This window comes from Leptodactylus fuscus, chromosome 5 (assembly GCF_031893055.1).
Source record: "Leptodactylus fuscus isolate aLepFus1 chromosome 5, aLepFus1.hap2, whole genome shotgun sequence".
NCBI lineage: Eukaryota > Metazoa > Chordata > Amphibia > Anura > Leptodactylidae > Leptodactylus > Leptodactylus fuscus.
In genome coordinates, this window is record NC_134269.1 from 174,981,170 (window position 1) to 175,007,714 (window position 26,545).

General features: G+C 44.1%; 1 protein-coding gene across 1 annotated transcript in view; it reads left to right on the forward strand.

The window, feature by feature from the left end:
• The first annotated feature begins 1,716 nt into the window (after positions 1-1,716).
• LOC142203741 (rho GTPase-activating protein 7-like) overlaps positions 1,717-26,545 on the forward strand; it is a 155,836-nt gene continuing 131,007 nt past the window's right edge. Inside the window, exon 1 of the mRNA XM_075274741.1 lies at positions 1,717-1,870. Within this exon, the coding sequence (XP_075130842.1) occupies positions 1,756-1,870 (115 nt within the window). The 5' untranslated portion in view covers positions 1,717-1,755. The remainder of the gene's footprint in view (positions 1,871-26,545) is intronic.

The following is a 26,545-nucleotide window of genomic DNA, read 5'->3' on the forward strand; positions in this document are numbered from 1 at the left end:
GATGTTCCGTTACATGACCGCTCCAGGGATATGGGTAAATATACATTTTTGCTAAATGATATTATTTAAAAAGTAGGCAGGGGGAGGGTGTCTAAATTAGTCTAGGGATTTAATTTTATCTTGGACAACCCCTTTAAGTTCCTAATACATAGGTTAAGGCCCTGTGTTTTTTGAGCCAAACACAGAAGAAAAGGTTACTTTTCAGGATATGCCATAAATATCTGATCAGTAGGAGGCTGTAACTCGGTCCCCAGACCAATCAGCTGTGCGGATCTGCTTCCAGTGCCCATCATATACACTATACATGGCCAGAAGCAGAAAGCTCTATCTGCTGTATCCTACTGGGCACCTTGAGATTAATGGAAGATGAACTGCAGTGAAGGCTCCTGGCTGCTATACAGGGGACCAAGCTTTCTGCTTCTGACCTGTATTGTGTATCAGAAGCGGCTCTGTATAGCTGATCAGTTCAGGGGCCGGGTGGTGATGTCATAGCAGAGGGAGGATCAATACTGCAGAGATGGTAACGGTCAGAGCAGCAAGAATAGTGCTTTGGGGAGCTGAAGAACTACCGCCAGTTCACCAAATACCTCATTTAGATAAGACCTCCAAGTTATTATCCTCGAGGTCTACAAAGATGGTATACATAGGAAAGGTATGTTGTTTATCACAGTAATGTGCTCTATAACATAATGAGCACAGTTGAATTTATTTGTAGATTGCATTTAACATGCATATAGTCAATGGTATAGATCTATAAAGCATAAAAAGTAGAAAATTTAATGCACTAAAAAAGTTACTTTTTAGTTGCTCAGCCTACGCCAATTTCCCATGCAGAGGCATCACCATCGGCCCCACAAGATTTATCATTTGTGTTAGAAATCTGGTGTAAATATTGCTGGAACTCTGCACCAACTATGAGCTAGTGTAGCCTTCCATTTATAAAGAAGGGTCATACATGCCGTGCACCCTCCACAAGCTTCGCGTAAATCCTGTTTAATATATTAGGGATCTTCCTTAAAATCAAATGCCCTTAAGTGTGAATGCCATGTTACAAGCAAGATTATTGGGAATTATTTTTGCAATATGGAGTAAAGCGATTTGCCTTTTAATAATGGATATCACATAGTTATCATTGTGTATCTGTGTCACCTAATGTCGTTGTAATCCCAATGATCATAAAGCACAAAAAATTGAAGATTGTGTTTTTTTGTTTTTCTTGTTTGTTTTTTTTACTTTTTCCTTCAAACCACCAACATTTCCACATAAAAGCAGGGAATAGGGGCCGGTGGTTATGTAAAACTAGTATGATGTCTAGGGTAGATCCACTTATAGACAGAACTCGGCTTCAAAGTCACTTGTTCCTTCCTCTTCTTGCGTTGAAGCTGGTAAAGCAGAAGTTTCTGGATGCAGCGTGCTGGATCATCAATATTGTGTCAGATTGCCTAACCCTAGTACTTCCAGATCTCATTGGAATATGTTTAGAACGGCTGTCAGCAGAGATGCAGAGCTATGAAGGCTACAAGGCAGGGGGGACCCTAGTGGGCTGCTATTTCCTTTCCAGCCTGGCCTGACCCCAAACAGTTTAGAGGGAGGTTTTCTGTGAGAGACGCAGAGAGGGGTGTTAACAAGGCTATCCGATCGCTGCAAAAGACTCAGACTGCATTATCCTATACACCACTGCTTAAGGCTATTGGGATTAGTGCTCTGCCTGGATTTTAATGGGATAAAGTGACTTTGGATTTTACAGCACACAGCATGGCATATCCAGGGAAGTCTCGTCTGAAAAGATCCTTCAGTGAACACATCAAGGATTCCACTAACAAGGCTTGGGATGTGTTCTGGAAGAGCGCAAGAGAGAGAAGGTTATCAGGTTAGACTCAATGATGTGAGATGAACGGATTGCATGGCCGAGTCTATGTCCAGCAGAATATGTGACATGATGTGATGCTCACTGGATACATCTGTGCTGGGGTATATAGCGTGCACTATTTTGATAGCGGTTTGAGATTCCCTTCCTTTCTGCTGATGCTTTCAATGTCTATATTGGTGGGTGTAATATGTTACGTAACACTGGTTGGACAGGCAAATGAAATCCTGCTGGTTCTGATCCGACTGGTCCAGAACTTCAGATATTCTCCAAGTAGAACAGACTTTAGAGAAATGCTTCATTTGTAGTTGTTACAGATCTGTAAGGTTCTAGCCACGTGAATGTGACAGCTCTTATTTAATGCCCATGATACGGCTGCACTAAAATTATATTTATTTGCTGTTTTCACAGATAGCTCAATAGACTTAACCCTACAAGGAATCTGTGAAAACAGAAGTGACAATGTCATTTGCATCATGGTCATGTGACTAAGACCTAAGGCATTTCATATATGTGTTGCTACTACAGAATGGCAGTTCTAAATCCATGTCATACCTGCAATCCATTTTTTCATACATGGAATGGGCAACATAATATATTTCTTGCCATGTTGAGTCTGCCTAGCCATACCTTCTTTTGAAGGGACGAAACTGTCAGGATTATGCCAAGGCCCCACGTGGCGTAAACGCTGAGGAAAAAAAAATAATGAATTTTAGTCACTGCAAAGTGGATGGGATCCCATCCACAGATTCTAAAAAAAATACATGCAGGGGATATGTTATGGCTTTAAAATTGCAGCATGCCAATTATACCTACAGAAATGCCGGCGGTTTCCCTATAGGTATAAATGAAGCCGAAAGTCCAAAGAGGTGAAACCACTGCGGACTTTCTGTGAAAAGCTCTGTGGGGAAAAAAAGGCATGATGCACATGGCTTTTTCACACCACAATGGTTGACGTGTCTTGGCTTAGTTAAAAATATAAATGTATGTCATGGTGCCATGTATATTTTATTCAACTCATATTTGCCAACTCTCCCAGAATGCCCATAAGTCTACTGAAATAAGGGGAGACCTCCCAGAAGACCTGGCATTTTTTGAGCTCATGTCAAAAACAGGAGGTATGCCCCAAAGTGAGCACGGTCTTATGGGAAGGGCAGTTGCTGCCCCACTCTTCATGGCAACTACCAGTGAAATATCATACATAGAAAACAAGGCAGGAAGACCTCAGACCAGTGTGTGAATGTGGGGCAGATGCACTCCTTAAATAATTACCTGTCCTCTTGGTCCACATCAGTGCCATAACTAGGAATGGCGTGGCCCAGTGGTGAACATTTGGCATGGGGTCCCCCTACCCCAAGAGGGGTATGTGGGCGTGAAAGCTGTATGTGAACATGAGGGTGACGTGTGGTGCAAGGTGTGTATGAGCAAGACGGGAAACAGGGGTGGAAGCTGTGTGTGAGCAAGAAGGGGAAAGAAGGTGCAGAATGTGTGTGACCAAGGGGGGAAATGGGGGTGCAGGCTGTGTGTGAGCAAGAGGGTGATGTGGAGCGGGGTACCCCCCCCCATTCTACCACACTCTTGCTCACCCACAGCCTGCACCACCCATTCCTCCTTCTTTCTCACACACAGCCTGCGCCCCCACGTCACCGTCTTTGCTAACACACAGCCTGCACGTCCCTGTACCCCTCTTGCTCATACACAGCCTGCACCACCCATTCCCTCCTCTTGCTCACATATGGGGTAAATGAGGGGTGCAGTCTGTGAGCAAGAGGAGGGAATGGGGGTGAAGACTGTGAACAAGAGGGGTATATGGGCGTGCAGGCTGTGTGTGAGGGGAAATGAGGGTGCAGACTTTCTCACACACAGCCTGCACACCCATGTAAACCTGTTGCTTACAGTCTGCACCCCCATTCCTCCTCTTGCTCACAGAAAGCCGGCAACCCATCCCCCCCCCCCATTGTACACTGAACTGTGCAATCTGGATAGCTCCGCCCACACAATACTCTGATTATATCTTAGTATATTAAAGGACCTTTGATGACTTCATGACACAGGTCCTGGAATAGATGTCTAGGAAACTCTGATAGATGCTGGCACATGGTATCAGGGATTGGGGAAAGCGGGCAAGAGATATTAATTTTGGCCCCTGCTTGGTTACAGTAGTGAAGGCAGCAATTGCTGGCATCACTACTGTTAAAAGTTGGACTGTGGAGGAGGCAGCTCCTCTCCACTCTGCATCCATGTTCAGGCAGCACCCAACGCTGCAGTAAATAGGGCCCATTACCTGCTAGAGTTACTCCAGAAAGCAACGGCCTATAAACAAAAAAAAAAAAAATCTGCAGCGGTAGCGGCTGCCACCAGGCCCCATAGTGTCCTGAGCGCTGTGGTAGCTACTACCGCTGCTACCCCAGTAGTTATGCTCCTGGTCCACATAAAGTTGCATAAATAGGTAGGGGAAGTTTTCAGTAGCTGTTAACACTGTGCATGTAGGTTGATAGAGACCGGACCTCAGCGAAATGAGACACAACTTGGCTTACTCTAGCTGCGGTTACTGAGGCTGTGTTGGTATATAAGTTGTACTATGCGTGCTTAGTACTATGTACTAAGTTGTATTGCGGGTCACTATAGCTGGTGCAAGTCATTGCATGGTCATGCCATGGTACCTAGGAGTTGCACGGCTCTTGCACACTGCAACCCATTTGCATAAGGGTTTACATATGGTGGTAAGGGGCACGCTATCTAAGGGCCCATTCCAGTGGTGGGAAGAATAGTGGAGCTCATGTCTGCTATCAGGAGAGGAATATTTGCTGCTCAGAGGTCTGCACACTTGGCCTGGTCGGCTCGAAGCCAAGAAGGCACATTAGTCTCAAATATTTGGGGGTTTATCTTACTCCGGACCCAAAAGATCTCTTTCGTTGCAACTTCCCCCCACTTCTGGCGTCTATCAGGGCTGATTGTACTCGATGGTCCGCTGGAGCCTTTACCTGGTTCGGGAGATGCGCGATTTTTAAAATGAACATTCTCCCTCGTCTTCTCTACTTGATGCAGACGCTTCCCATTCACATCCCTCTGTCTTTTCTTAGATCCCTCACTTCCGTCCAACTGAAGTTCATCTGGTCGGGCAGACCCGCCCGAGTGAGCAAGGCTTTTCTCTTTCGTCCCAAGAGTTGCGGTGGTTTATCGCTTCCGGACCTGAAGTCCTATTACTTGGCTACCCACCTGACTCGTGTCGTGGACTGGTGTAGGCATGCTGTTTCTAAACCTTGGGTCTACATCGGACAGGCGTTCTCTCCGATCCCTTTGCAGGTTGCCCCATGGTTGGACTCCTCCTCATTGTCGTCTCTCTTTTCTCACCCTACCCTTGGTCCCACGCTTCGGATTTGTTCCAGAGGCCTTGTTCGCTCCACTCCCCTCCCTAAGGATTCTGCTCTTTTTCCAGTGCTGGGCAATCCTGCCTTTCCACCTGGAATGTTTGACCGAGTTTTTCATAATTGGCGCCGTCATGGGATTTTCCGTGCCTGTCACCTCCAGGACGCAGGGGGATGGACTACACTTCTGAATTCCCAGGCCCCTCCTGAGCTGCCCCCTTTGGATGCTTGGCAGGGGATGCAACGTCGTCAATTTTTACATTCTCTCCCTGTTCCTGCAGAGTTCCGCGTCAAACCTACCCCCTTGGAGAAGATTTGTGTTGGTGCTTGCCCCCTTCGCCACTCCCTCTCGCTCACTTACCGGATCCTGGTTGAACCTCCGGAGGATTTTGTTCCGCCGTTCTTGCTGAAATGGGAATCTGATTTGTCCCTTTCCCTCTCTCAGGAGCAGCGTAGGCGCATTTTTCGCCTTTCTCATACTGCTTCCATCAGCTCTCGCCACCAGGAGGCCAGCTACAAAATCTTGTCCCGATGGTATAGGGTTCCTACGAGACTCCATGCTATGTTTCCTCAGGTCTCCCCATTATGTTGGCGCTGTGGCGACGAGGAAGGCACGCTGCTACACATTTTTTGGTCCTGTCCTGCCCTTTCGTCCTTCTGGGAGGGGGTCAAGCGGATAACCATCCAGCTTACTGAAACTTCTCACCATTTGGGCCCTGCCCTGTTCCTCCTTAATCATTGTGAGTCTTCTGTAAAGGTCTTTAAGCGTTCCCTACTTAGATTCCTGATCCTCGCTGCCCGGGCTTGTATCCCCCTTTTTTGGAAACGAGTGGATCCTCCTCCTCTCTCCCTCTGGATTTCGAAGGTCAACGAGATAATGCGCATGGAAAATCTCACGTCTTTCCTGCATGGCACGACTGAGGCGTACATCAAAACCTGGTTCTACTGGTTCAGGTTTCAACAGTCTGCAGAGTACCGGACGCTTCTGGGCTCTGACCCCTCCTCTGATTGATACTCTTGTTGTTCGTCTCAGTTATTTGACCAGTGGTTGCTCCCGAGCCCTTCCCAACTGGCTGTGGTATGGATGACCTGACGAGCGCTCTCACTGGTTTCCTGACTGCTCACACTCACCCCTTCCTACCCTTTCACCCCCTACATTTAGTCCTCTCCCCCACCCATCTGTCCCACTAACCCCCTCCCTCCTCCTCCCCCCCCCTTTTTTCCTTTTTCTTTTTTTTTTTTTTTCTATGTTGTTTTCTTTGTCTTTAATTTTTTATTTTTTATTCTTCTATGATTGTATTTTGTGTTGCACTGTGTGCTTTTTCTGTTCGCAGGGCGGGTGTTCGCCTTGTAACTTGTAATTGTTTTTTCTTTTCTTATTGTTTAAAAAAAAAAAATTTCAATAAAAATTTGAGTTATAAAAAAAAAGAAGGCACATTAGCACTCCTGACTCCCTCAATGACTCTTGAAATTGTGGCAGGGGTGCTACTCAGTCAGGATTTGTTCGTTGGCCGCAGAAGACTGTGGTGTTAGTTATGACTAGATGAGCGCCATATTGCGCACTGTACCACTGGTGCGGGATGCTGGACAGGGTTGCATACTTTCAGAAAGGGTTTTCACTTTTTCTGCCTCTTTTAGGATCCAGTAAACAAGCACTATAGAAAATATGGGACCAATGCCAACTATGCATTAGCAGAGAAATATCTGAATTGAAGGATTTATATCTGTTCTGTGTTTTACATCCATTCCTAGTTTTGGTTTACAAATACTGATGCAAAATACTGAGAAAAATACGCCTATGCGAAAGTGACAGTCAAAAATAAAGGAGAAGGAAAAGAAAGCAGGAAAGTATCTCAGAATGTCAAAGGTTAAGTTTTTCACTTTAAAAAGACCTTTAGCATTTTTGCAATATAATGGAAGGCCAAACGCCTCTCCTGACACGTCTAGTTTAGTAAATACCTGTAGTCCTTGTGAAATAACAGATCTGCGGCATCTTTCCTTTAGAACTTAGCATTGTGTCTCTTCTCTTATTCCTCCTGGAAATGATTATCCTGACTGAGTCTTACCAGTTCCCTTCTCAAAGGAGCGTGTTCCTACACAGTTTAAATCTGTCAAATCCGTCCAGTCTGGCAGTTTTATAATGTCTGTGTTTCCCCACTTGTATCTTATCAGACACTTGTAGAACCTTCTCTTCATATCTAGATTTAAGATAATCGTACAATTATGGGATATCAGTGTGAAACACCATGGAGGGGTGGTGTATGAACTGCTGCTGCGCGCTTATAGAGACCCCACATGGCGAGCCATAGAGTTTATTGCTGCGGATTTTCTTCCCTTATTAATCCTATAGGGAAGTCTGCTCAGCTTCTCCTAATGTATAATATGAATACAGGACTGCAATGTGATAACTTATCTTTAAAAGGCCTAGATCAGTTTTGCCTCCTATTGCAGACACCTGAGGCCGCTGTTATTATCTATAATAAGTTGAAAAACTTGTGTTGCCTTACTTACATGTACTGATCCTGACTTCAGAGCTGATACTTTACTAAAATCCTACAGCTTACCCGCAATAAAGCAGTGGATTTAGATTTTTCAAATTCAGATTCCCTTGTGTGAGAAAAGCGCAGTACAAATGTTTGTCATTGTTTCGGCATTGTCAAGGGATGCAGAAAAAGACTGCAGAAAGTCCTGTAAAGAAACTGAGAGCGAAGGCCTGGTGTCTATAAATACATTGAACTTGTAAAGTTACAAAGCTTTTATATAAATTCGTTTTATGCAGTGGGGTAACTAGGAATGGCGGGGTTCCATAGCGAACTTTTGACATGGCTCACACACACACACACACACACACACACACACACACACACACACACCCTGACCGACATTGAAGACCCCAAGGATCGGTAAGTAAATGGGGCCCGTTACCAGCTGGAGTATCTCCAACCAGTAACGGCCTATTAAGAAAAAAGAACGCAGCGGTAGCAGCTGTCGCTGGGCCCCTAATGTCCCGGGCCCTGTGGCAGCTGCTACCACTGCTACCCCAATAGTTACGCCCCTGGTTTTATGTCAATAAGGTTTTCAAAGGTTTCACGTCCATATTGCACTATAGCAAAGGTCTGTCTGAAAACCGTTGTCTTAAATAAAGCAGATCTATTAATCTGTTATATAGCTAAGGAAAGTCCCGCTATGGGTACCCTTAACTTATATAGCCTTTAAAAATATGTATCACATAACCTTAGACTGCTATACACAGTAGTGAACCTAGCCTTTCTGCTGCCTGAGGCGGACGACAGAAAGGCACCCCCCACACACACACCCCGCCGTACTGGATACTGGGAAGGGGGGTTTGCTAGTGGTAACATTACAGTGAATACAGCCCGTAACATTTTGTGGTGACTTACCGGAGACGTCTCTGACTAATCGCTCACATTTCCCATCTCTTCCCTCTGGACCGCCATTGACCACTTCCAAACATGTGATTTATCTCTGTAAAGTTTGCAACACAGACATCTTTGACTCTTCACTTCTCCAGGCACCTGACCCATATTGTCCTCACCTACACAATGCCCCTTAAATACCCCCCTTATATTAATAATGCCCCTAATAGCCCTTATATCAATAACTCCCTTTGTATTAATGATATACGGTATTTATATAAGGGCTATTAGGGGCATTATTATTACAGGGGGGTATTTAAAAGACCCCCCTTGTATTAATAATGCTCCTAATAGCGCTTATATAAATCCCCCCCCTTGTATTAATGATATGCGATATTTATATAAGTGCTATTAGGGGCATTATTAATACAATGGGGGGGGGGGGTATTTAAAATACCCCTAATAGCCCTTATATAAATAACTCCTGTTAATAAATAAAGTACCCCCTCCTAACAACCCCTAAGATAACCACAACTCACCTTAAAAAAAAAAAAAAAAAAAAAGTTACTCTCCCACCTAGGAGCGCTTGATGCAGCCGGCATCTCCTCTTCATCACCCGGAATCACAGCGCGCAGGACCTCTGCGTCTCAGAGTAGGAGGCGCGTGACATCATCGCATCATGCCTCCCACACAGAGAAGCAGACGTGCTGTCTGTCTGTCTTCTTGGTGTCTACAATCACACAGAATTAGTTTTAAATAGATCGGTGTCTTGCAGACGCTGATCTATTTAACAGTGCAGCCTGGGGCATTACTATCAGGAGGGGCGGCATATAATAATGGTCTGAAGCACGACAGAAAGCAAGCAGACCAGCGCCCCTCCATGCTGCCCCTCCTGATAGTCCCGCCTGAGGTCGTTGCCTCATTAGAGGTGCGGCCCTGGAGGGATTCCTAATGTGTATGTGTTTCACAGTATTTTGGTACTTTTATATGTGTTCTAGGGACAGAGGGGTGATTTGAATTAATCCTTTAAAAAAAAAAAATATTTTTATTAATTTTTTAAATTTTATTTTTGTACTTATTAGACCCTCTAGGGAGTCTGATCACTAATATAATGCATCGCAAAAATCTGGCATTTCTATTGTAGACTACATAGAACAGCCTGCAATAGAAAGTATAGAATGACAGGCTGGAGAGCATTCACAAGGCTCCTGACTGCCATAAAAATGGACGCAGGACCAGAAGCTTGCTCCAGGTGCCTGCAATTGCCGGGAAAATGGTGCCTCAGTCAAAGCTGGGGGGTTAATGCTAAAACAGCAGACACCATTATTGTGTTGGGGTGCTGTGGAAGGGTTGGAGTGCTGAGGGGGGTTTGGGGTGCTGGGGGAGGGGGCTTTTGAATGTCTGTCTAGCTCTTCCTTGGGCTTGAGGACTGTTTGTTTTGTTTTTGTTTTTTCCACCCACTTGCAATTCTTTCACTTGGGGGTTAATAGGAGCACTACAGTCTATAGTGCTCCTATTAACCCCTAAGTGCAAGAATTACAAGTGGGTGGGGAAATAAACAGTCCTCAAGCCCAAGGAAGGGCTAGACAGACATTCAAAAGCCCCCTCCCCCAGCACTTCAAACCCCCCTAACACCCAGCACTCCAACCCCAACTCCCCCCCCCCCCCCCTCATCCCCTAGGATAGGGGATAAATATTTGAAAAATCACTGTATTTTTTTCAGCGGAAGCTTACCTACCTCTGCTCTTCAGCCTGTGCAGCGGTCTTATGACTGGAGACTGCGTAGCAGCGCAGGCACATGTCAGGTGCGGGGCTGATTACGTGGCCACGTTACCCGGCATGTGGTAAGGAGGGGGGGGACAGCGTTAGCATGCAGAGAGCAGGCACTGAGACCTGCTTTCTGCTAAGGATGAGGGGCGGCCGCTGAAACAGCGCTGCTGCTAATAGGTGAGAGATAAAGCAGCGCTGCAAACACAGGGCTGCCCCAAGCCAGCGCTCGCTTCCCCTGCCGGGCTGCCATAACGCTAAGCCAGTCCAGGACAGTTTGCATGCAGCTTGTCCTGGAATGGCTTAGGTCAGTAAAGATGCCCCCCCGCATTTCGCTGCCTGAGGCAGTTGCCTCACGTCGCCTCATTAGAGGTGCGGCGCCGGCTACTGTACTAACCTAACCTAACCTCTCAGCGGTATATGACCCCATATGTGGGAGTGATTTAATATCCTCTCAATGCGGGGGGGTGGGGGGTGGAGAAGGGAGGAGTATACACAGAGAGTGAGAGCAGGCAGATAAACCATGCGAAATGTAGTTTGTTCACATATTTACTGCATAAATAACAGAGATACAAAGAGCAGCAAGTAATATAAAGCCAATTCAAGGCTGCAAAAGGGAACGGAGTATTTATAACTGCTGTGGATGTATTTGCAGATAATTTTTGGAAGCCGGATAATCCCTTTAACCTGGAGCACACACATCCGGTTATAGCCAAACAAAATGAGCATATCACTGCCTGCTAACAGATAAGATTTCTTGATATTATATGTATACTGTATGCCTTCAGTTCATCCTGTAAAGTCATCAAAGCTCATAGGCTACCTGTTATCTGTATACTACACAAAAGTATTGTGTTGTACCTCGCAGAATACAAGAAGGTCAGTTTAAGACATGGCTTGGCTCAATTGTGGGATCATCCATAAGGACGGTACAGCAATGAGCTGAACACATTACAGTTCAATTGAAGAAAACATTACTACATCAGAGGCCCACTTTTGCTGGTTAAAAGACCACCTAGCTTAGTAGTTACAGTCACAAATGGGTATCTGGCTTGGTGGTTACAGGTCTCAGTTGGGTGTAGTGGCTACAGTAAAGTTTGAGTGCTGCCACGTTTACAGTCAGTCCATCTAGTCTTCTCCACGGTGCACAAATGTTGACACTGGACTGACTGAAATGATGCATCTGTAAAAAGATGATCCTCCAGTCCTGGCTGTAAAAAAAAAAATAAATAAAAATTTTTGGACCTCAGAGGCTATGGTTTTTGGCAATAGAAAAATTTTGAGATCCTCTTTTTATTGACATGTTGGTTATAGTTTTTCTGCTGAGCACACAACCTAGTGGTTACAGTCTATCTCACAGAGCAACTCATAATAACAGTAACCCACAGTAGAGTTGGTACCACCCCAGCCACTGGTCACACTGCAACAATATTTCCCGAGCTTCCAACCACTATTAGCAGTTTTATCAGTAAGCAGACTGTAACCACTTGCAAGCTCGGCAGAGACATTTCCAGTCAGTCTAAAGTAAGGCTTAATCCAGGTGCAGGTCAACACACTGTCGCCATAACTTCCCACTCAGCAGGATCCCAATTTTCAGGCATGTAGCAATATGCACTGGCCAGACTATCTCTTCTCACAGACAAGGTCAGTTCTTTGCTGCAGCTTCCCACGGTTACACCTAATGCATGTGCATGTGCACAGCAATCCATTCTAGAAAAAAAAGGTCACACTGTAACTTTGGTATATAGAGGAGTTCATGATCGAATCAATAACAGCAAGGTACCCAGGACCTATAGGTGTAAAACATGCCCAAATCAATCCTTCCACCATTATGCTCGACAGTTATCATGATGTACTGACATGTTTGTTTGTACTGACATGTTTTGTCTGGGTTTCGACAAACATGGCACGGCTTGTAATTTGTTCAGATGCAATTTAGCAAAATTTGTAGAAAGAATAAGCTTTTTTTCTGACTATTCTTCCAAACAAATCATACTTGTGTCTATTTCTAGTTGTACTGTCATGAATTTGAACATTTGACATAACTGAGATCTATAAAGTTTTAAATCTAGTTTCCCCCCCCCCCCCCTTCAGTATGTCTTTGGAGTATGGGAGGAAACCCACGCAAACAAGGGGAGAACATACAAACTCCTTACAGATGTCCTTGGTTGGTTTCGAACCCAGGACTCCGGCGCTGCAAAGCTAACCACTGTAGAGCCACTGTGCTGCCTTGATCTAGTTCTTGTGTTTTTTTGGAAATTCTTTGAACACTGCACAGTATTACATTGCTGAATTTACTTGTACTTCACTCCTGTGAAGACTGTCCATAGTCTTGAATAAGTAACATCCAGATCAGCAAATCCTGTATACACTTATGAATAACCTTCAAGTTGGGGCCTCACATGAGGGTAACGCCGTGGCAAATATCGCAGCATTTTATTACTGCAAAGTGAATCCCTTCATCATATTGTAGAAAAATGCGCACAGTGGAAATTCTGCCATTTACACAACTGTCAGGTTTTTGGAAACCGCAGCATGAGCAAAATATTTTTTCTGTTGCACATTTTTCCATTCCAATCTGTTTTTGCTTAAATTTAATTTATTTTTTATCTGTTTTTCAATACTTTAAGGCCGGAGTCCCACGTTGTGAAAACACTGCACTTTACATTACCTTCAAAGTGGATGGGGTTCTGGCTAATCCCGACCACACATTGCAGGAAAAAAAATCCATACCAGAAATGCTGCAATTTCAAAAACGCTTGTGTTTTTGGAAATCACAGCATGTCAATTATACCTACGGAAATGCCGGCGTGTTACATATATAATGGAGACAGTCCACAGAGATTGTATTTATCCAATTTTAAGACCTTCTAAGGACCGGATGTTGATGTCTTGATACACAAAATCATAGAATTCGTAAAGGGTGAGCTCTGTATCTCTCATGACTATACCGTACATGTTTTCAAACCCACAGTCAAATTTCTTTTCCAGTTCCTTACTATACTGTATATGTCTGTAATACATAAATACTACATATATAGTAGAAGGGTCAAATGCTACCTATATATCACTTATTAAAAGCCCCAGTGGGACAATATCTAACAATATCATATCATCAGCTTCTATAACAAGGAATAAACTTCCCAGCTGCAGAGACAAATGTAACTTATAGCTTCCAGCACCCCTGATACTGTGACAATAAAATCCATTGTTTATCCTTTTGATGACCACACGCACTGTTTGCATTAGCAAGCGCTTCTCTCGGGAGACCCTGTTTTCTCTCCCCCTCTGGTCATGTTATAATAGAGTAATGAGTCCAAGAAGTCTTTAGGTTTCTCATGGAAATGATAAACACAAGTATTTAATGGGAAACATCTTTCAAAAAATCCCTGTAATGTTTCTTGGTTCAGTGAAGGATTTCAGAATCAAGTCTTTGAAAGTCAGTTTTGAAGCTGCTACCTCCAAGCACAATGGTTGGAGTATCAGAATCTAGACTGATAATGATAGTAGAAAAGTATAAATTTGGTGCTGCGAGATAATTTTGATAACAAATGGCACATTCCCATCCACTTGCAGATCATTTGTAGGCTGGAGACAGACGAGGAGTAATTGCAACGGGTTAGCGGCATCAAACTAACTGACGGATCACCAGTCTAGTGGATGAGATGAAACCAACTAAACCTACAGTGCAAACTGATTTGTTCTCTGGGTATTAGCTGCAGCATATCAATTATTGCTGTAGGTTTTATACGTGGCTTTCAGTCTTTGAAATGCCTGTTTTGGGCCTCTAGCACATGGCCATGGGCTAGTTCAGAGTGCTACCAGGTCTTTCACGAATAACACACTGACCCGCTGATTTCTATGGGCCCATGCACATGACTGATTTCCACGAATCAGTATTTGGGCCGAGACTCTGTACTACAAAACTCAGGACAGGCCCTATGACCTCCATGTACCGCCTGCGCCATTCAGTCAAGACCAGCGGCTCACACACGATTGTGTGCATGCCGCCTAAAGAGAAGGCACGACTGGGGAGGTACTTTCTGCTGGATGATGGTATTGGGTGCTGCTGGGGTGTTCTGTGCTTCAATTATTATTTATTAAGGATAATATGTACACTGCACTGTGGCTTTTGTTTGGCGCTCCATGTTACTATTTCTTTGCTGGTGAAGCATCTGCATCATGACAGATTGACTGACAAAGTCTGAGTCCTACAGTTAGTTTTGGGCCATGCATTGGAGCCATCATACACAAAAAGAAGGTTGGCAATACAAGAGATGGCATGACTGCACTGACACTGTTTTGCCTCCACCCAAATCTGAACCGGTAAGCAGTCATTTGTACCAATGACACACTTACCATTCTTTAAATTGTGGATGTTTTTCTTGTTGTGAATAACAAGATCCCTAATGCCTTGTGAGCGGGAACCTGCCCCAGGGGATCTGGTACCTGACTACCAGTACCAAAGAAACTCAACCCGATGGACTACAATGACTACCGACCTGTAGCACTGACATCCCACCTGATGAAGGTCCTAGAGAGACTGGTCCTGACATACCTACGCCTCCTAGTGAGCTCCGCTCTGGACCCCCTCCAGCTGGGCATCCACCTTCTTCACAGAGCTCTCTCTCACCTGGGAAACACTGTGAGAATAATGTTCTTTGATTTTTCCAGTGCGTTTAACACCATTTAGCCAGGGCTACTGAGGGAGAAGGTGAACCTTGGTGGTGTGGACCATCACCTGTCCAACTGGATACTAGTCTACCTGACAAACCGCCCTCAGTATGTGAGAGCCTAGGACTGTGTGTCTGTAGTACAGGGGCACCAAAAGGTACAGTTCCTGCCCCATTCCTCTTCACACTGTACACTGCTGACTTTAGGCACAACTCATCCAGCTGTTACTTACAGAAGTACTCAGATGACTCTGCTATAGTAGGCCTTTTCACTGATGGTGACGATAGCGAATACAGAGACTTAAACCGGGATTTTGTTGAATGGTGCCAGCAGAACCACCTCAACATTAATGCTGGGAAGACAAAGGAGATGGCGGTGGAATTTAGTAAACGAAGAAGTGCCCCGACCCCGGTGGAGATCCAAGGGACATCCATTGAGATAGTCAGGACCTATAAGTATCTATGTGTGCTCCTCAATAATAAACTAGACTGGGCTGATCACCTGGAGGCGCTGCACAAAAAGAGTCATAGCAGGTTCTACCTGCTCAGGAGGCTGAGGGCCTTCGGAGTCCAGGGGACTCTGTGGTTGCTTCAGCCATCTTTTTCAGTGTGGCCTGCTGGGGGCAGTATATCAACCAGGGACATAAATAGACTTGACAGGCTGGTCAGAAGGGCCAGCTCTGTGCTGGGGAGCCCCCTGGACCCAGTACAGGTGGTGGGTGATAAAAGGATACTGTCAGTGGGGACCTCCATGCGGGAGAACAAATCCCACCCCATGTATGAGACCTTGATGGCACTTAGCAGCACTGTAAGTGACCGTCTGCTTCACCCCAAGTGTGAGAAGGAGCGCTATCGCAAGTCCTTCCTTCCAACCGTGACCAGGCTGTATAATCTACATCAGACCAAGCGAAGATCACTTATGAAGTCTTCCTTCTTTCTTCTTCTGATCCTTAGTTTCTATGGACTCCTAGTATATCTTCTCTTCTCAGCTTAGGCGTGTCTACTTCCATATTATATTACTGTGTATTATCCTGAACAAAAATACAGCTCCCATTGAAATCAACGGGAGCCGCTCAGGAGCATTTTCCGGGAACCGGAAGAAACGGCTCCCGGAAAATGCTCCTGAGCGGCTCCCATTGATTTCAATGGGAGCCGTATTTTTGTTCAGGATAATACACAGTAATATAATACGGAAGTAGACACAAAAAAGAAGCGAGATGCTCATTCTTTGGGCCAAGTCGCCTCATGACTCAGCCTGAAGAAACTCCACCCTCCAGACTAGACCCATTCATTGGGCCTAATCCGGAGCGGAATGCGCAGCTGGTTCCAATCCAAAAAACTTTGTGTGAACTTACCTTAAGTTTTTATGGTAATGCTAAGTGGCATGTCTGTAACTTTTTGGTTTGGTTCTGTACCTTTTGGATTGGTTCTGTACCTTTTGATTTAGTTCTGTACCTTTGGTTTGTTCCTGTACCCTATGGTTTGTTCCTGTACCCTATGGTTTGTTCCTGTACCCTATGGTTTGTTCCTGTACCCTATGGTTTGTTCCTGTACCTTTGGTTTGGTTCTGTACCTTTGGTTTGTTTCTGTACCCTATGATTTGTTTCTGTACCCTATGATTTGTTTGTTACATTGTTTCTTGTTTGGTTAGCTAAACTTTATTTGTATACACTGATATTGTATGAAGTCCAGATACTGATATGTGCACATTTACCATGTTTATAAACTTTACATGGGGTAGCTTACTTTACATGACCATAGATGTTTTCTTTGCGTCTTTCCATTAAATAATAGCACATATGACGTATGCTGGCATATTTGAGTTATGTAGTTGGAATATTTTGCACATCGGCTTTGCATTTAGTTCTGTGGTAGTAACGCTGATAATAAGCATTTCTAAATACAAACTTTAAGCATCTGTCTTAGATATCACAGCAGCTCACTTATATTACAGTCAAAGATAACAAACTTTCACAGTTTATTTGTTGACATGCATCATGTTCATTGTACACTGCCAAAAATGAAGGGAATTAACAGCCTATGTTCTTTCCTTGATAGAATGTGTTAGGAATAACCTAGAGAAACGAACAAATATGTGAAATAAATAATTGTCTCAAACATAAATAAATTGGTTATGTGTCCAGATGCAAAGCAGACCAGTGTAGAGTCATGTATATGGCAGAAATATGGCACAGAAGTAAAAGGATGGCACACATTGTGTTGTGTCTGTTGCTGCCCTGTGAGCCACTGTATAGTGCAGGGGTGGGCAATTAATTTTCCCATGGGGCCACATGAGAAATTGAAACTGTTCTAGATGGCTATACTTGCCATGGCAAATTTAGCTCCACCCACTTCCACGTTGACTCTGCCCATTCTCAATCATTTTTCCATGTGCCCCCACAAAGTATAATCCTCCTACAATCACCCTAATATTATACACCCCCACATTATAACGTTTCCCTCCAAATGTCCCACAGTATTAAGTCCTTCTCTTGGTACCCCAGTTTAAACTGGGGGAAACTAGAGGGGACATTACACTGGGGCAGCTGGAGGGGGACATTAAACAGTGGGGGTAGTATATTAAACTCCCACGGTTTAATATGCCCCTCCAGCTGCCCAGTTTAATTTCCCTCTTCATCTGCCCCCCCCCCCCGTTTAATGTCACCCTCCATCTGCCCCCTAGTTGAATGACCCCTCTCCATCTGCCTTCAGTTTATCTGCTCCCAGTTCCCTCCTCTTACTCACACATACTGTCTCTTCCCTCATTATCTTCCTTCAGTCTCCATTCCTGGCAGCTTGCTCTTTCTGTGTAACAGTAACCACACTGTCCCGTGTGTCTCCACCCACTAACGAGTCTTAGCCTATCCTAGTTGAGCTAAAGGGCCTGTGATGACGTCATCACGGGTCCTTTAATGAACTTACCATTTGGCATCTACTTTTCTCTTACAAGCTTTGCGGGCCGTACAGAACCAGTCAGAGGGTCGGATGTGGCCCGCAGGCCGTACATTGCCCAGGTCTGGTATAGTGCCTATGTGCGGTATTTTGGTGGTATTGGTTCCAGAGATATCCATACTATTTTTCTCAGCAACCTATATCAGTGTAATGTGACTGCCTTACAGCTTGTGAGGCCCTTTTGAAAATGCATTGATATTGGTAGCCAAAACTCTATCTAAAAAACGGGGAAATACTGGCAAAACTGAACTTGGCACACTGTCTGTTTTGTAACAGTATATAACACTCCCCATCTTTAAAGGACATGAAAAGTCATCTTTATAGGGGTTCTTCAGGATTGGAAAACATGGCTGCTTTCTTTCCGAAAGAACCCTACTTCCTCTCTTCAGACAGTTAGACATGTCTGCTGGTCACATGGCCATGCTATAGCTTAATCCCATTCAAATTAATGGGACAGAGCTGCATCGTGGCCATGTGACCAATGGATATGACATCGCCTCCCGAGAAGTAGTAGTAGAGCTCTTTCTAATAGAAAGCAGCCATGTTTTCTTATCCTGGATAATGGCACAAGGATACATCTGCTGTATGTTGGGTCTTAAAGCATTTTTTCAATACTTTGTTTTCAGAGTTTATAAGGTTTTTTTTTTATTTTGTGGGTTGAGCAGTAATTTTTTTATTACACCATTTTAGGGGATGTGTGTATATATATTATATTGAATAACATAATTTTTGGGTGATGAATAGAGATGAGTGAACACTATTTGAAACAGCCGTTTCGAATAGCACGCTCCCATAGAAATGAATGGACATAGCCGACACGCGGTGGTTAAGCGGCCGGCCACTGTCTGTGTGCCAGCCGCTTCCATTCATTTCTATGGGAGCATGCGATTTCAAACGGCTGTTTCGAATAGTGTTTGCTCATCTCTAGTGATGAATACAAGCTGACAAATTTTTATAAGGCCATATTTTTGCTGTATAAGTTGTATTTCACATGGACACTATTTTGGGATATATAGGACTTTTATGCCTGTACCTTATAGGGGTTATCCAGTTTGTAACATTGACGGCTGGTACCAAGACAGAGCGATTCGCAGTATTGTTTGCATACGGTAAGCTGCGCTGCTCGCTAACTGTACAAACTGTAGTGGCGAGTGTACCTATTGCAGCGCTGTCCTATTGAAATCTATGTGGCAGCGCTACAGTACACTCACTGCTACGGTTGTATGGCAAGTGAGCAATGGTATGTAAACATTTCCACAAATCCCGGTACCTGGGACACCAAGACAACGCGATTTGGGTTATTGTGTGGTTTTTAGGATAGGCCCGGTGGTTTAATTGGGTCGGAACGCACTTGAACTGAGTTCCGGCACAATTTTAAAAAGTCTGTCAGTGTTCCAGTATAATTTCTTATTTTATACCGTATCATTTATATGGTATAAATGAAAAAATTGTCTCACCCACAATGTGAAACATAAAAAAACACTGTTACTTACCTCTCCTGTCTCCGGAAGGCTTCATGGCTAGTTGGGTGATGTCCCAGACATCACATGGGCTTATACATCGTAATGCAAGCCCTGTCTCACGTGATGACCCATGAGATGGCCGACATGCATCTGCAGGGTGGGCGCTGGAGCCAGGGAGAGGTAAGTACCATAACAGTGTTTTTTTAATCCCTCCCAGGCCCTGCGTCTCCAATTATTATACTTTTGGGATCTGAAAAGGTAGGGGGTCTGCCATTATTCCAGAGTTCTCCCTAAAAATTATTTCCCAATTTATGCACTGGCTAGGCCATCCATGTTAGTATAGTGCTTTCATGCCTTAAAGGGTTTCTAACATGACCCCATAGTACGGTGTGGAACAGGAAGGGATTAAGGAAAGGTCATTGATATTAAAGTCTTAATAAACCTCTTTAATCAATACCAAACCATAGAGATGCACAAAAGAGAACTACAGCTTACGTAATGTAGACTATAACTTTCAGAGAAATGTAACACACTTTTATGATGCTCAGGACTAAGGATGATTATTGGCAGCAGATCAGATGTGATTCACTCCAATGGAGCAGTGCACTTAATGCCAGTTTTCTGTGCAGCACATGCCTAATAGTACATGATAATAGAATTCAGCGTTCCAGGGGTCATCCACTCATCACTTGCTAATGCCTTGCAGATCTCCTACAGAGCGGGCGTTTACCATTCTCCATGTTTAATTATCTTTACAAATAAACAGAAATGCGTCCTGGAAATCTGTTCTGAATGAAAGGAAGTTTAAGCAATTTGTTTTTACTATTTGAAGGCTGTGTCAAGAAACATATGCTTGCTAACAACAAACAGGCAGGCAAACGCAGAACATTTTCTGGAAATGTGGTTATACTTTGGGAAATGCAGTTTTTAAAATGATCTGACTTCCAAAGATATAAACTTTCCCACGACTGGGAAATCAAATAAACGTAATAAGAGCATTAGCATAAGAGCACCGCTGGCAAGTTGTAGGAGAGGTGAACACGGTTGTATATTACAGATCACATCCTATTTATAAGCCAATACAAGGCACTTAACGTGTTCAGTTATTATGGGAAGTGGATTTTGACTTCTTCTGCATTTCCCTTAGCTACAATTCAGGACGTTCGCCTCCTAGCGAACTGGTGGTCGGCTACACTTATACAATCTAATGCAGTGGTTCTCAACCTTTCTAATGCGTGACCCCGCAATACAGTTCCTCATGTTGCAGTGACCCTAAACCAAAAAATATTTTTGGTGACTAGTTCATAACTGTAATTTTGCTAATTCCCCCACTCCCACACACCTCTCCCCCCATGCTAAACCCTGAACACCACATCTTTTCCTCCCACACTACATCTTGCACCATCGTCCCCATAACCAGTTATGGTAAAATTGCATTGCAAAATGTTTCCTATGATGTCCCTCACTGAGCTTTCTGTTGCTGAATAGTTATTACTTGATGCTGAGACTAGTTTAGGGTGGCAAAAACATGCAAGCAATGGCCTCAGTGGCGTAACTAGGAATGGCGGGGCCCTGTGGCAAACTTTTGACATGCCCCCCCCCCCCCCCCCGACAGACACCGACGCTGCAGACCTCGACCGACCCCCTCCTACGCATTTCTGCGCATTCTATTATGCCCCATAGTGGCCCCTTAACACAGTATTATCCCCCATAGTGGCCCCTGCACACAGTATTATGTCTTTTCTGACCCCAGAGTATAATAATCGGAGACTCGGGGGGGAATAAAAACATAAAAAACTACTGTTACTTACCTGTCCCCCGGCTCCTACGCTGTCTTCTCCGCTGTCTTCTCCACTACTGTCCTTGTTCAATGACATCGGACGTCACATGACCCAGGACGCAGGCCGGGTTCATGTGACGTCAGAGATGTCAGAAAGGACATCAGGAAGGAGGCCTGGCAGGATCGTGGAGAGGTAACATGTTTTTTATGTTTCCTACCTCTCCTGGTCCGCCAATCATTATACTTGGGGGTCTGAAAAGACCCCCGAGTATAATGATAGCAGCGGTAGCGGCTGTCACCGGGCCCCTAATGTCTCGGGCCCTGTGACAGCTGCCTCTGCTGCTATGGAGGTAGTTACGCCACTGAATGGCCTTTCACTCTCCTCCAGTCATAGAAAAAACACAGGAAGTCCCAAGCAGGTGTAATAGTGAAATAAAGACCAGTGGGGTTGCTATAATAAGTGCTTTATAATACTCACACAAACAGACTTTTATATACAGCGTATCAATAAAAATTGCATGTCCCATTATATACATCACTAGGACAACTCAAGTTTTGCCCTCCAATTCGGCTTCATCCAAGGAAAAGTAAAATGCCTAGAAGCTGTCTTATATACACTTCTATCTGAATGCATGAAATCCAGCAAACAGATGGTTTTGTGCTCTGGCATCATTCCTACTGGAGGTGTGTACAGCTATATCTAGCACAGTCATGCGGTCATGTGCTTACAATATCTGGATCGTGTCCATTTGCAAATTAGTTTTCTTCCCATTCCAGCTCTTTCTTCTGTATTACATGACAAACCGCTGAACTATTTAGGTACCTCCTTGCTTTTTATGATATCTCACAATTCCAGGAATTATATAGAGGCAGAACTATTTTTCTTATATATTCTTTAGCAGAAATGGTCACCTTAGGAGAGGTTTATAATATGTACCAGATGTCATCAATGACTGCTGACACTGAACGATGACTGCTTGTGACAACTACGGGTCAGGAGGGGTACGATGTCTCATTTGGGATATGTCACTGTGACGTTTCAAGGACTTATTATGCCCTGCTAAGTATTCTGGATAGGGAATATGCAAGTAAGACCTGCTTGTTGGAACAGAGGAACTTGCTCTAGCTCTACCTTTTGGAAAGTAGCTCCCTATAGATCAATGAAGGGTTTCATAAAACCTAACACAGCCTATTCTGAGACTCATACACAAGCAAGAATAACTCTTCAAAAGGAGACAATTCTCGTCCACAGATAGCTGTTTCCATGTTACTGTCTCTTATCAGTGCATATAGTTAGCCAGTACCTTGCTGTCTATGTAGCCTTGTGAAAGCTTGTTTTTTATGGTATAAATTGTAATTTTTAATGGCACCATTTTGGGTACATATATTGTACTGAAAATTTTCTAGCGCCCTCCCTCTTTCTAACCAGATGCTTAATGGGAGGTGAGCTGTAGTATTCCAAGATTAGGTTATTAATATTATTTTCCCAGAAAATCCCTTTATTAATAGCCAATTAAAAAAAAACTGTACTGCAAAGGAGACTACAAAGTAGGACATAGTCTCTCAAAACATCTTCGAGAGGTCCAGGAATCATTCAAATAAAAATCATATTCACCTATCCCAGGTGCACCATTTTACAGCCCCGCTCTACAGTCCAGACCATAAGTGGAGAGGCTCATAATATCCCTAAGGCCAGTCAGATACCACATCAGTTTCTGGTAAGGAATCAGTGATTTGTATCTGAGTAATGTCACCGGTCCCTCACCTGAAACCTCTGAGACCACTCATTGGCCTCAACAGCCACTTGAGTCTTTCCACTACTGATCCAAGTCTCATTGGCCTGCAGCTCATCTGCCAACAACATTATGTTGTGTATGAGAATGAGGATGAGTAGATGACCATAATTGTACAGTGAAAATGGAGTCTGCACTATATTTACGTCCTATCAGACCAATATCACTGCAAACTGGTGTGTGTGAAATGGACTACTCTGTCTCATCTTCTGTCCTGCACAAAAATTTGTCTGCTAGTCACAATAATTGTTGGGTGTCCCCAGTTTTCAAATCAAATCAAACAAGCTTTATTGGCACGTCCGAATAGATATTTGGCCTTGCCAAAGCTAGTAAAGTGTGTGTGTGGGGGGGGGAGTTGGATTCGGGTGGGTGAGTGGTGGGTATGGGGGTGTGGGGCGGGTGGTTTGGGGTATAACAGTCTGTGGAGTCTCATCTTCCTCTTAGTTGGTGGCCGCTATATGGGGGGGTGGGGTGGGTGTATTGGGATAAATATAACAGTCCATGGAGTCTCATCTTCCTCTTGTTTGGTGACAGCTGGACACGTATTGGGCAGCGATCTCCACAGTGGCCTCTTCTTCTCCCAGTAGGTGTAGAGTTTCCTCTTCTCGTCTGCAGATATGAAGTCTGGGATGAGGGCAGAGAGTCTTTGTAGTAGACGGCCCTCACAGCTGAGTATTTGGTGCAGTGTAGCAGGAAGTGGGTCTCATCTTCTAGGGCCCTCTGGTCACAGTGCTGATACAGTCTGTTCTCCCGTGGCTTGTACGTCTGCCTGTGTCGCTCCGTCTCCATCTCTAGGTTGTGAAAGTTTCTGAAAGATATCTGAAGGACATATCCAAGGTCATTGCATTTCTTCCTTTATAAAGCTTGTTCAGACATGACATTATTATGTATATTACAGCAGTATTTCTTGTGTGTGTAAATGGGTTGCACAAGATGCATGTTATCTGTTTTATGAGTAATAATACTCTCAGTACCCTAAGCACTCGGAAGGCTGAACCCTGGCTTGTACTTTGATGTGGCTTTAGTCATAATACCATTACTTTGTACTTCACTTGTGTAAAATGAGACGTGCAGGCTTAAAGCTGAATATAATTTCACATAATGTTTTAGTGTAATACGGGAACAATATAAATGACCCAACATGTTGTACAGAGTAAATCAAGGCTCCATGTCTTCCTTTTCTCTGGACAAAACATATGGCTCTTGAATGGTAAAATTGCCTCCTATGGAAGTCATTTTGCTAGAAATACTTGAGGTCAGACCTTCGCAAAAAGCAAAAAATACCAACTGATGGAATGCTTTTGATGTGTACATCATGTTTGGTTTTTGCTATTGCTTTAGGGTTGGAATAAAGGACATGGAAAGTTTTGCACCTCTACAAAAACATAGTAAAAGCTGAAGTTAAGAGTATACTGGTGATATAGAAAGTAATGCATTGATAAGATATTCAATGACCTTTGGAGCATATACATCAATTGTAATCACAAGGGAATGACCTGGACATAAGCATTATAGGTATATTTCATGGATAAAACATAAAGTCCTTGTAATAACCCAAAAAGTAAAAGGTCAAATTAGCAATGATATACAAGTATGGTAAAGGAGTTTTAATATACATAAAAAATATATATACTCGCCCAAGCTTTACCCTACTATACCATACTTCCTAATATACACTGTCTACTAGAGATGAGCGAGTAGGTGTTCGATCGAATACTACGGTATTCGAAATACTCGTACTCGATCGAATACTACTAGCTGTTCGAAGTTAAGATTCGATGCAGAACCAGCGTTGATTGGCAGAATGCTATACATGCACAGTCGGCTCTGCCTAGGCCCGATGCCTAGCAGAGTGAATTCAAGGCCGGAAGAGGACGCGGGCACGCTGCGCAGGGAGAAGAATCCAGCCCGACCCTCACTCATGGACTTGGTAAATAGAATTTGATCGAATGTTGCGTACCCCTGAAACGAGCATTTCCCCCCATAGACTATAATGGGGTTCGAAACCCGTTCGAACAGTGAGCGGCTGTTCGAATCGGATTTCGAACCTCGAACATTTTAGTGTTCACTCATCTCTACTGTCTACCAATAAGTATTTGGACACTCATGCAAATGAAGATATCTGTGGTCCGCTGTTAAATATTGTGTAGGAAACAGCACTGCCATTAGTCGCATGCAAGATGCCACGAAGTGCAGAGTTGTCTGATTTCAAGAAAAGGTTAATTGTGGGGTACAACAGAAATGGCCAGTGGCCTATGTGACTACGAAGTGGAAGGTGAACGGTGATTGTTGGCATGCACCCCGAGTCGGCAGACCCCCCAAAACTGCAGCCGTCCAAAATCGGTGAAAGAACTTACCTGTCTTCTCCAAGCCGAATGGAATAAAATACCACTAGCCATCATACAAGGACTTGTGGAAAGCATGCCTGGAGGGTTGAGGATGTAATTGCCACTCGTGAAGGCTCTACCAACTATTGAATAAGAATAAATTGTGTTTTCTATTCTACCACAGGTGTCCAAATACTTATTGGTAGAAAGTGTAGTAACTCAGAAAAGAGCGACACCAAAGGCAGAGTATAAACACAGCAATTTAATGATCATTAAAGGTAGGGCAAGAGAGATTACTAAAGACCTCATGCAAGGCATAACCAACCAAGGCACTGTATATAACAGATTGCTCATACACAATGCACTGGGCATGTTACGATTACTGGTGAATGACCAAGTGGAAAAGGACCTTGTAACAAACATAAAAGTTAGGCCCCTTTCTGGAGAAACCTGACATTGGTACTCAGGGATTAAGAAAAATTAACCTGTAGTTATGGAGTCTTTCACCAGAACCCAGCATATCAAACCAGATTCTCATAGATTAAAGATCTACTTTGCTTATTGACAGAAACCATGATATTTCTATGGTCTAATTCACAAGGGGGAAGCACTGTTTTATCCCAATGATCCTAACCTATCTATTTTAAAGGGATTCTACCATTAAAAAACTTTTTTTTCTAGGTAACACGTCGGAATAGCCTTTAGAAAGGCTATTCGTCGCCTACCTTTGGAAGTGATCGCCGCCGTGCCGTTCGTTCGAAATACCGGTTTGTACCGGTATGCTAATTAGTTCTCTCGCAGCGATGGGGGCGTCCCCCAGCACAGGATATGCGATGGGGGCGTCCCCATTGCTGCTCAAAAACCGACTCCAGCGCCGCCTCTATCTTCTTCTGCATCCTCCCCTTCCTTCTTCGGCTTGACGTCGGACGCCTGCGCAGTATGCTCTGTTCGGCGAAGTTCGAAGTACTGCGAATGCCCATAGCCATAGTGCCGACACTGCAAGTTCACTGAGCAGAGCGTGCTGCGTAGGCGTCCGACGTCAAGCCGAAGAAGGAAGGGGAGGATGCAGAAGAAGACAGAGGCGGCGCTGGAGTCGGTTTTCGAGCAGCAATGGGGACACTCCCATCGCATCTGCTACGCTGGGAGACGCCTCCATCGCTGCGAGAGAACTAATTAGC